Here is a 12,115-nt window from a genome sequence, read left to right as displayed (position 1 = left end):
TTTGGCCTAGGCTGCCAAACGAGCTTGGCCTAGAGGCCCCCTGCAATGCACTCACAGGAGGAATGTAAAGTTGAAGRAAGACTTTTTCCTGCTGCTGTGGCACTTCCCGCAACAGGGAGCGGTGCATCGAGACCACAAAGTGGTGGCAGACAGGCTAACACCAGCCTCCCTCAGAAAATACGATAGYCACTGCTTTCCTCAAGAGCCAGCAGAGTCCAGTGTGTATTTGGGGCCTTATGGAGTCACTCTTTCTTGGAGCACTGTGCCAGTACCCCGTGCAGCCACGAAAAGCAATATCCACAGCTACACCACCTCTTAAAGGCAGCCATGAGGCCACTCGTTCAAGATAAGTGATAACTTAAAAGTGATAACCTTCCAGTTTGCAACCTTTAAGTGTGGGCTCTGCAACAACTGGACTAAACCGTCGTGAGCCAGCAGGACCCTGCTTGCCCAAGCAAGCCCCATGCATTAGCACAACACAGGCACCACACAAACAGGAGCAAATTTGCTAGGAGCAAATCCCAGCGACAGAGGCTGGCCAGGATGCAAATGCAGAGCATTCCTGCCCTGCACAGGCCACTCTAAGCAGGGATCTGTGCTCAACTAGGCTTTCTAGGAGGTACCATCAACGCAGCGCAGGTCCTCAGCCTGCCTCTCTGGTTGAAAATACACATAAGGATGAAGGCACACAACTGAATGCAAGATTAGTGTTACAATCTACGACTTCRGTGGAAAACAGTTGTCTTGTTTGAAGAGAGGTGAAGTTTCTCTGCAAGAATGGAGACATGCTTTGTCAGGTCAATGTTTTATGTTTGGTCCAGCCTTAGTAATTTTTTTTCCCTGGAAGCAGATAAAGGCAGATCAGACCCTTGGTCCTTATTCACAAAGGGCTTCTTTATTTGTATATAAGCTTATTGAGACTTTCTGCGCTCCGTTTGGAAGAAGATAGAAAAAAAATCAATTGAAAATAACCCTAGATTACGGTCACTGCCAGTCTCAGGCTACGTAGAGGCAAACATGGCCAGGGCATAGATCAGACATTACCCAGTCAAACAACCTGAATATAGGGTGGGAAATATTCAGCGATTAACCTGTAAGATATGACTGGTGATTCCTCCCTCCATTCCAGCTAAAAGAAAAATAAAATCCACTCCTATTACAGCAGCAACAGAGCTTTTCCTTGCCTGGCACCACCTTTATTGTTAAAAATGCCTTAGCTCATTATTACTGATGGCAGCCCAAATATCAGCTGGTCTGAAACACGGCATCGATGCCAACAGCTCTCTGTCACTGTAGCACGCTGGTGCACCCCAGCAAAGAGAGCAACCCGTGTTTATACATAACACGGGCCCCGATCCAACAAACCTCAGGCACACAAATAGTCTCATTTCATTTCAACAGCAACTTCTCGTGTAAGGCAAGGTTGAAGCTGTGGGCCTTCAAGACAGGTTGGTAGTCAGGTTGGTTAAAAAAGAAAAATCTAAATCAAATGAAGTGCCTTTTTATACTAAAGTGGGACAAGGAAACTTATTTCAACATCTTGTACCTCATCAGTTGTTTGCCTTAGCACTTGGTGTGGTGTTAGCCTCAGCTGTTAACATAATCAACCATTTTTCAAAATATGTCCTAGGCCATTACTTGGGGCTGGTTACCATAATCTGCTTCAACAAGGAGCTGTAGATGCAGAAATAAGAACGTTCACCTCTTCATTTGTGAAATGGTAACAAAGATGCTTGGGAATTATGATTTTAAATTACAACCAGCTATGTGAAGCAGGTAAGATGAAGGGCTAGAATACAAGGCAACCAGGGATTATTATTGCAAAGTTCACTGAAGCCAGCAGCTGTTGATTCATCAAATTCACTGGATTCTGGATCAGCTCCATTTGGTTGGCTAGGAAAAATGATGGCTCAGGGCAGCACAAAAATGTGGATGGGAGACCAGGATGAGCCATGCCAGACCCTCTGCTTATTTTGGAAACATGAGAAATTGAGATTAAAATGCTATTCTGCTAACTGGGGAGCTATCTGCACTGAACTCTAAATCCTCAGTACGATAAATTCTAAATAATATAAAACATCTTTTTACTATTTTTTAAAGTGCTAACTCACATTTTTAAAGTAAAGGAAGAAGATGGTGTGCAAATCTCTACATAACCAAGTATCTCTATGCATGAGATATATCTTTTCCCATGCTGTGGACACCTCCACCACAATATATGCTGATAATCACAAGGCATTATAGCAGCTATACTCCTTTAAAATACAGCCACAAAACATAGGTGCTTAGTTCGGTACTAGTTTCTTACACTGGTGATTGCTGTAACAGCTGTAAATTATATTGTCACAAATGAAAAAAGGCAGGCAGTACAACTGTGACTGAAAGGGGAAATATTCCTGAAGTATCTCCAAACCAAGATGCGACCCAAGGAACAAACTCAAGAACCCCAGTAAGTAACTTGAGCACTGTTTTAAGAAGGGGTTAAAAGTCAGTGTGCAAACCACGCAGGAGAGGAGTCAGGAGGAAGCTRATTGGGTTGCTAGGTGTGAATAGAGGGAAGCAGAGGACACGGCTAAGAGGCTCTCCTCCCAAGGGCTGAACTCCGTCAATGGGAATAAAGCTGAATCCACTATAGAAATCATGAAATCACGGCTCAAAGACCAAAGCATTTAAATAGCCTTAAAATSAAAGGCCTGCTCAATCCTGGACTCCAACAGGAGGTTGTACATGGTGCTGAGGSACAGAGGACAATTTCTAACCTGTGCTGTCCCAGCAGGAACCACACCACCCTTGGAAACTCTCTGGCTGAGCTTACGCCATGGGGAGAGTGGCGCCAGTGCCTTCCCACCGGGCAGGATCCATCCACCCAACAAGTGCGACACAAAGCAGGTCACTAGATACAAGGTACCTCTGCAATGTAACTACTACCACAGATTTACAAGTCTAATTTGAGACTTAAATGTTCAGCTGCAACTGATGCGAGTCTGTTGGCCACAGTCACAAGAGTAGGATTCAACTGACTAAACAGAGATACACAGTGACATTTTAGATCCTTATCTTTATCAGAGACATTCATGCAGTCAACAGATATGACAAGGGATGTACTGGGCGGAGCGCCTTTCCAGAGAGGCAGACACAAACCAACTAGGGTCCTACCAGACATTAGAAGGGTACGTGAAACCCCTGCTTAGCCAACTGAACTCCTCTGGTCTGCTGACCAGATGTGAGAAGACCAACACACCAGAACCTTCTCCCTGACGAGGTAAAGCCCTGCACAGTGGTTAGCAAGTACCAGGCTCGTCCTCAGGACRAGAAAAATCAGTTGCAGTACATCATGAAAATCATGATCCTTCAATGAGCCAGCAGGCCTAGTTGAAAACCAGCACCCCACTATGCCGGGTGCTACACAACTGCAGGGTGAAGAGGCAGTGAAGAATGGGAGTGCTCGTGCTTTGCCACAAGGAGTCGAGTTGTCTCAGCTGCAAAGCTCCTTACAGATATGGGAAACACATCTGGCATGTCAAGGGAAACCAAAAGCCCCATGGGACTGAGTTCTTTTTCTTGGCTAATCTCCTTTAACGCAGCCACACCAAGTAGGCAGCTTTACAAACCTTGTGTCCTTTGCCAGAGAACGCTTGAAAGACAAAGCACTCATGAAAACGTGACTAACAGAGACAGACAACAACCTCAGGCATTAGGGGAGGCTTCAAATTTTGCAATAAGTGATGCTTATCTTCCTTTGGCCACTAGCTCTGTACATACCTGTCATAGTTGGCTAACCCCTTGCGCTACATATCTTCAACAACAGTGCAACGAAGATGACTATGATAACTAGGAGCAAAGACAAACTAATGATCTTGCCTGTTGCCATGACTTTACCAAATGAGCACAATGGTGGCACGTCAAGCCTTGGTTTTGTTTCCAAAGAACACAGCAAAGGGACGTATCTTTGCTAACATGGCTCCAGCATGCCAACAAATCTCTACAAGGGAACAGGAAACCTTATCAAAAATAATAATAAGTTCCACTCAATTTTGGAGAATCTAAGCATTTTCTTCCAACTTGGAGCTGCTGATGCTACAGGAGTTACCATGTAGGTCCACAATATGAGTTTCAAATGACTACAAGTGTTACAGCAAGACTTTAAAAACAGAAATGTCCGTGTATSAGCGGACATGGAAACTTTCAAGAAGTCTTTTGTTCTCCTCTCATTTAGGGATAGCTGATCTGCCTTGAGGCTGAAGAGATGGATTAGATTATTCCATGGCCTTATTCTTTTTTTTTCTTCTCCAGTGTTCTTGACCACAATTCTCTCACTCTGAACAACATACTTTTTTCCATGAAGAAGGTATACAACAAATATATACTGTAAAGCATCTAAAAACACTTTACAAACTAAATACAATCTGTAAAAGAGATCAGTTTTATAGCATTCATTCTCCAACTTGTATCACGCAGGCCCCTACTCCTCCACCCCTTGAGAAAAATAACTAACATGAACTTAAAATGAGATTAAAAACTTGATTGCTTTTTTGAAGGCTACATTCCCAGGAGGCCCCAGCAGATAAATTCTCTTAGGTGTAACAGAAGGACTTTTTTTTTTTTTTTTTTTTTTTTACTTTGATTCCCAGGACATTTTTAAAAATGTGAAGCCCAGCAGAATTATAGATCTATTAGGGATCTCAGATACATCCTACTCTACCATCCTGCACAAACAGGATCTACTCTCTCCATACCACTGCCTGCAGTTTCCATCTTAAATTAACATTACTGGTAATGACAAGAAAACAAAGGATGAGATTCAAAAATAAGCGTTCATCTACACATCAAATCAAAATAAATAAAAAAAATCAAAAAAGAAAGATCTTTCTCCTTTTAAACTACACAACGTTCCAAGGCCTCTCAGGCATTGGCACTTCTGCAGTCTGTCTCATGCTGAGGAAGAAAAATCAAGTAGAAGAAAGGACGTCTTTATGTGCCGCTTCGAGCTGTAAATCTATCGGTGCAATTGTTACCTCCAAACGCGAGGTCCAAGCAGGCGCAGCAATTCTCATGCTCTGGGGAGATCCTGTTTATTCCACAGGACCCTGGAGAAGTGAGCAGGAGTATCTSCAGTGGGCAAAACATTCCAGACACTACCAGGGAGGTTTGGGAGGCAGCTTAGAGAAGAGTTTGCCATTTATAAGCAGCTGATAAGTTAGTATGAGGCTCTTTCCAAATTTCAAATTGAAGTTGCCCCTGATCCTAGGCTTGATTGCAGTACTACTTGAGGGCAGTAAGATTTTTCTGTTGGAGGATGCTTATAGTTCCATTTTTTTTTTTCAGAACATTTTGTAAACCTATTTTTCTCTTCTTTAAGAACAAGTATTCAGTTGCTCAGCTGACACCAGCAAGCCAACACTTACTTTTGAACTAGAGGAGATATATATATATATATATATATATATATATGAGATTTATTAAAAGCTTTAGATTTGACTTTTGTTTCCAACTGTCCCTCCTGACAACATTTGGAAATCATTCCATAAATCACCGTCATTGGAGAGTTTTGTTACTGGAGCACCTAAGTCCCTCCCCTGCAAAAAGCTGTTGAAAATATTCAAGTAGCACCTAGATTTTTAAGAAGGATTTAAGAGGCCAAACCCCCTCTGAGCTTGAAGAGCCCCCAACAGCTTTAAAGACTCTGGCCCTGCATCTCTACAGGACTCCTCGTCTCTGGTGCTCTCCTACTGCCCTCCAACTGGGCAAGAACAAAACCCTCCTTGGACACTGGGAACCCAAGGAAGTTAGAGGTTGGCGAAGCGAAGTGTCTGCTTTAGGACCATCCCCAAGGGACCTGTTGGGCCTCCTGGAGGGAAAGGACAAGGGAGGCCAYTGTCTGCCATGGGGAAGCCCCTCCACAGACTCATCCGCTGGCACTGCTCCATCTGCTCCCACTGCCCCACGTGCCACACGAGGACGGCCACCACGGTTCAAGCCCCATTGCCACTAAAAGCCATTGCTTTTCCACCAGCATATTTTAAGGCAGAGTTTCCAGTTAGCAGCTTGCAATTGCAGAGGCACAATCTGATTTCCTCTTTGTATTTCTTCTTTTTTTCCTATGGGGAGGCGAAGGAAGGGGAATTCTTGTCAATAGAAATTAAAACTCAGTAAATGAACAAGTGCACCTAGTGAACTGCCACTGTATTTTCCTCGCTGTGAGCTTTTGTTCACCTTGCAAATTGATTTTGAGATGACGCCGTAACGCTGGGGAAGCTAATTGGGGCAGTTACAAGGGACCCGATCCTTACAAAGCAGCAGCCCGCGTGCGGGCAGTGGGAACAGAGGGCAATCAATACCTCGGAGGGCTAATCCTACAAAATGTGCAATGAGCAGCTCCCCCTTCCCCAGATGGATACAGGAGCTTCAAAATAAATCTATTTTAAAACAGAAAAAGAAAAAAAAAAAAAAAAAAAAGGAGAGTGAGTCCGTGCTCCCAGCTACATTCAGCTCCCAGCTTCATCTCTTTGAGATGAAGAGCTAGAGCAGAAGGAATTCTGCCCGGGCCCTTCCTGCATACAGGAATTCTCAGATCAGAGCCAACAGAACTGTCACTGCTTTTTACTTAACGATAACTCTTCAGGCTTTACTAATTAGGAGGTAACAATTCTTTCAGATGAGCTGCGAAACCCAAGGAAAAATACCAGCAGTATGTTTTAAATCAAAGTGTTTACATCAGGAATGATTCATTTTTTCCATGAGGAACRGCTTGTTAGACAGGCAGACTTAGCACTGCCATAAATCTGCGTGGGAATTAAATTTGGGGAGAGAATAACAAAAGGAAGTTCCTATCCCCACCTCTCTGCCTCGGCCCCATCTCCAGAGACAGAATTTACTTTAACCAGAGGCTCAACGCACCACAGCAATCAGTGCTGAGAGAAACACTGTTCCTTAAATCCATTTCAGAAACACCACTAAAATCTGTAGCTAAACTCAAAAACTCTGCTCTTCCCAATAAAGAAAAGGTGTAGTACATGAAGGGAAACTAGCAATTTTGACATCTGCCTCTCTCTCTCTCTCTCTCTCTTTCTTTCTCTCTCTCTCTCTCTATATATATGAGTGTGAGTGTGGTGTTTGTATATGTATAAAGTTAAAGCAAACAAGTTTCTGACTTAAGAAGTCCATAAAAAAAAAAAAAAAAAAAAGAGAGAGAGAGAGAGAGAGAGAGAGACAAAAATTTCTCTGTTTTTCTCTGTTTTGGGCTTGGAACGATTTTCCTTTCCATCTTGTGCAGGACGGAGGATTCGAGGCCATTCTCTTGTCCTCAGTTGTTACAGGGTCGAGGAGCTCCTCGGCCCAACCGAAGGGCTGTCAGCTCCAGAACATGTTTCACCCCAGCTGTTTGAAAAGTGGGTCCACTTGAAACACAACCACCATCCCCACCCACTCTCCACAGGAGAGCAAACTCCCCCTCAATGAGGTATTTATTCCACGTATATGGTAACTATTATTTCCAACATCTACAACATCCATCTTCTTAATTAGGGGAAAAAGATTATAACAACAACAAAGAAATCCTGCAATGCACATACACAGAGACACGCATATTCACTTGTAGAAATGCAAAGTATTCACGTTGTTTCTAATAACTGCAGCTCCTGGAGCGGACACGCGTTCCACACACAATCGACTTAAAAGCTCTTTTTCTTTTCTTACCATAAAAATATACAGATGTCCTTCTTCAAAAAAAATTATTTTTCCCTTTTCCTGCACTACAGGAAGCCTGCCCACACTTTTAAATACAAAGTGGGTATATTTAGAAGCACAAATTAGGCATCTTGAAGTCTGTATTTTGCAACCACAGGGAAACTAAGGAATTACTGTGAGTGTTTACATACCCAGCTATGTTGAATCTTCTATCATATGCCCTGCAAAGCCAACAAGAAACTAAGGAAGAGAATGACAGCTTTGCTGGTTCTTCACCTGTTGCTACAATGGGACTGGGATACAATTACATTATTTAGCCTTCCTGCTACAGACCACTATAAGTGTCAACTTGAATACAGTCATCACCTTGATGAAAGTATGTCCTACATATATAAATGATACAACTGCTAAGAAAATTTCAGTCTGTCTGTTTTCCTATAAATTTAACTAGCATTTCTCTCTTTAGTTGCCCTTCTGCATCACRTCTATTACAGGTAAATAAAAGCACAGTAGCTTTTCATAAGATATTAATATGAATACCTTGGGGATTTTATAAACAAGTAAACCTGTACAATTCACCATGGCAGCAAGGAAGTAGGTCTGTCTATGTGGTGTCTTCTCAGCTTAGACTTCTGTTTAAAATCTTGTTGTTGGTTTATAACAAGCTAGTCTCTTGTTTCCCTACTGCTATGTGCTGGATACCTTATCCTTGTCTCTCAACTTCTAGCATGGATGCTTTTCCAGCAACCCACACAGCCTACCTAGTAGTGCTACTGGGCAAAATGCACCCTTAACTGGCTACACTAAACATTGGCTGCTCTACTCAAAAGATAAATTCAGTAAAACCAAACAAAATAAAAGACTGGTCTGGCTGGCTGGCCCTAACTCTTCAGTGCACATATTCAGCRCTATCAAGGGTATTTTGAGCTGTATTTAAAGGGCGAGTTGGCAGTGGGTCCAATGGTCAAAACAACACTCATCACCAATAAATTCAGCCTAATGTCTGGCATTTCATTGTGTATTTTTTTAATTTCACCTCTCCCCAGCTGCTCTGCTTACCCCCAGGGACTTCCCCAACAGGATTTTTTTTTAAAATTTTCCATCAGATTTTGACTTTCCATTAACACACAACACTGTAAGGTGCAAATCATATCTCCAGTCTGCAAGCTAGTGTTTCTTAGGGTCGTTGCCTGTGAGTAGTACTTTTCTCAGCATAATCACCTGTAGACAAGTCTGCTACCAATGCACTGCATAATCTTCTCAACAGAAAGATGAATATTTCCCTTAAAGGGTTCAAAACATGGGCTGTGTGCCCATTAAAGAAGGCAGATGGACAACAACCGATTGGGAGAGATCTGAAAAGTATCACTGCAAGCTTTTCCTCTAAAAACAGATCTGAACTATAAGGACAACAAGTGTTACTTTTCTCATGTTGCCTTCATCTTTATTAACAATCAGGCTTTTTTTTTTTTTTTTTTTTCTAAAGAGGTGGTTGGGGAGACTTAAGGTTGTGCGAGACATACTTTGATCTGCACCCTGATGAGTGAACATTCCCCTTTGCTGCTAGCCCAACTAATGAAGGGATAAAATTAGCTTTTATCCCTGGCACTTTCCTTAGCAAAAAAACAYGCACTAATCATCTGTCCTCACTAATCAGTCGTCTGGCTAATGACCTTTTGCCTTAAAACACTAAAATTTCTGAATGATGTGGAGAAAAGAAAAAAAACAACACAGCACAGACTGGCCCCTCTTTGTGGGTCTTAAGCCTATCATCTGGAATCGGGGACTGGAAGGTTAAATGGCAAATCTGTATCCTGACTAGGTGATAAATCTATAATCAAAAGGCACAAGCCTTGACACCTCAAGATGTACTTCATTACTACAAAACTAATTTTTTCTTTTTTTTTTTTTCCCCTCCTTTTTTAACTAGAAGCAGATGAAAAAAGTTGCTTAACTCCCTCGTATTTTGCCTGTGGAGAAATCCATTCCACATCTGTGTTTAAGTGTCAGTTAATTTCTTACTTTTTTATTAATGCCCGAGCAGGAATTGAGAAGTCAAAACTCTTTGCTTCACCCCTCCCTCCCCTACAACTCCAGGGAACTGCAAGCGGGGGGAGAAAATGGCAAACAAGCCCCATCACTTCACCCAAGTGAATCCCCAAAAGAAAGAAAGCAATAAACCTTGCAATCCCCACACATGCTCCTTGTACAAGGCATGGTCCTTCCTCCTCCTAATACCATCCTCTGACATTGTTTTAAAAGAGGGATTTTAAGGCCTGTTTCATTTTCCTTCTCTGCTTCCTTTAATGAGGCTTTTTTCTTCATGCATTAAGGAGGTGGAACAAATACAGCACTGGCTGGCTGAGGAGGATTAGCAACAGATGATATGCCCTGCTCAAGCTTGCTTTGCAGAGGCCTGTGATAATTTCAAGCTGCAGTGCAACTGCTCCCTACTTTTTTCCTTCAAAGACGGAAAAAAAAACATATTTACTTTAACCCGCAGGGAGGCAAAGTGATTTCCCAGGGATAATGTAAAGGGTCTAAGAAAATAACATTAAAGGTAGCAGCCTCGACAACCTTGCAACTTCCCCAATGAACACGCAATAGGTACTCACGGTAATGAGGATCCATGTAACCATTTCTGGGGTCCATAGTAAACAGTGTCCCACGGTAAGGTACAGAAGGTTCAGGAAGGTGCGATATAGATCCATGGATCTCCTTCTTTATTAATGAGGCCCTTTCCTCACTAGATGTTGAAGGCTCTTCACTGATCTTGCTGAGGCCTTGCCCACCTTGTGGCTGCATCGTGACTGCGTTCCTTCTCTCTCTGTGATAGGTCTGTACAGGACTTTCATCCTCTAGAAAAAAAAAAGAAGAAGGAAAGAAAGACAGAGAGAAAGAGAGAGAGTGCCAGTGACTTTCAGCCCTTTTACAGGAAATAAAATAAGAAGTTCACCTCCCCCCCGCTTCTTTCCACCACTTTCAAAGCCTCAGTACAAGTTGGTGGCGGTAGGTGCACGCCTGGCTATGAGGGATGCTCAGGGACACATGCTGAAAAAACCAGCCCATTCAGACCAAGCGGCAGCTGAGCGGTAGATCATCGTCGCCCATTCCCTGATGCATTTACCAGCAGGGCTATCAATCGTACAGGAACGGGCACGGACTTGTTGTTTTCTTGCCTCTGGGACAAGGAGGCTGGAAGTTTTGGCTGCCTGACTGGGAGGAGAAAACAATTTGTCACAAAGAGCAGGAGACGAACCCCGCTAGCTGGGACTAAATCAAGTGTAGCCACCCACTGCTGCTTCTCTCTGCTGCTCCACTCCCTGGGAGATTTGCTTTCCAAGGGGCTGCAGCCTCACAGAAAGGTCCTCAGTGATTAAAAGTAAGCTTGGCAATAGTAAAATGGGTAAAACTGTGCAAGATACAGCACCAGCAGGCTAAGCCATGAGCAAGAGAAGCCACCTGCCATAAGAGAGTCACAATTTAAGGAGGGGGGCACATGGGCACGTTTAAGGAGAGCTGGGGAGTGCACACGCACCCTTCCCTTTTCCTCTCAGACCCACGAAAAAAGCTCCCAAATTCTGAGCAGGTTGGGAGGGAAGGAAACCCCAAGAGGGCTGGGAAAGAAAAGAAAATAAAAGAGAGAATTAGGAAGGTCAAGTGGCCTAGGCTTATTTTACCCTTGTGATCCCCTTTGTGTGCGCAAAGCTGAAATAGCTTTTCAGGCCTCCTCCCRCTCTGCCCGTGCACAGGGCCGTCTGCTCCGTGCTTCCTCACCTGCTCATCCCCAAACCYCCACCCCTGCTATGACAGCGACCATGGGATTTCTGACCATGGAGCCACTGACATCCCTTGCACATTCCCACAACAGGGCAGTTCACAAACCCTCACGCCCATGGGCCGTTTAGCCCCCCTGGACCATGTGCACCCTCTGAAAAACAGAGGGTTCTGTTCTTCAGAAGTCAGATGTCRGGCTATGCTTCACACGGGCCATGTGGCTGAAGAGTTTTGTTAGCTACACAAACATCTCCTGCAAACGCTCTCCCCTAAAGTTATATTACTGCTTTCATAAAACACAGAGACTTTTTGCTAAATAATTCCATAATTCCTGGCTGGAATTCTTGCCAATATCTACATTCCAAATACAGCCCTGAATTCCTCCTCTAATAAACCGCATTGCACACGCGGCATGCACAAATATGTCCTCAAGTATTAATAAATATGCTTAATTTCAAAAGTTGTTCAGCAGTTCTAAAAGTACATGAAGAATTTCAGAAGAATAAACATTGGATGTGAAACAGGTAAGTAGAAGGGAAACGAAAACACAGCTAGGAATTTTTAAAAACCTAAGGCACACGCACTCTACAAGCCATGCCTAAATAAGAATGGTTCAGAACAGCGCTGAGATTTCACTTCAGTTGTCAGAGGT

At 43.3% G+C, this 12,115-nt stretch overlaps 1 protein-coding gene across 1 annotated transcript in view; it reads right to left on the bottom strand.

Annotated features, from left to right (window-relative positions):
* GLI3 (GLI family zinc finger 3) overlaps positions 1-10,538 on the bottom strand; it is a 135,855-nt gene extending 125,317 nt beyond the window's left edge. Inside the window, exons 1-2 of the mRNA XM_026035001.1 lie at positions 10,302-10,538; positions 5,644-5,646 (exon numbers count right to left, since the gene is read on the bottom strand). Coding sequence (XP_025890786.1) covers positions 5,644-5,646; positions 10,302-10,491 — 193 coding nt within the window. The 5' untranslated portion in view covers positions 10,492-10,538. The remainder of the gene's footprint in view (positions 1-5,643; positions 5,647-10,301) is intronic.
* Between the last annotated feature and the right edge of the window lie 1,577 nt (positions 10,539-12,115).

The sequence above is a fragment of the Nothoprocta perdicaria genome, unplaced genomic scaffold (genome assembly GCF_003342845.1).
Source record: "Nothoprocta perdicaria isolate Ctin4 unplaced genomic scaffold, notPer1 scaffold_154, whole genome shotgun sequence".
Lineage (NCBI taxonomy): Eukaryota > Metazoa > Chordata > Aves > Tinamiformes > Tinamidae > Nothoprocta > Nothoprocta perdicaria.
Note: the sequence above shows the minus strand (reverse complement) of the source record. Positions and strands in the feature narration are given on the sequence as shown.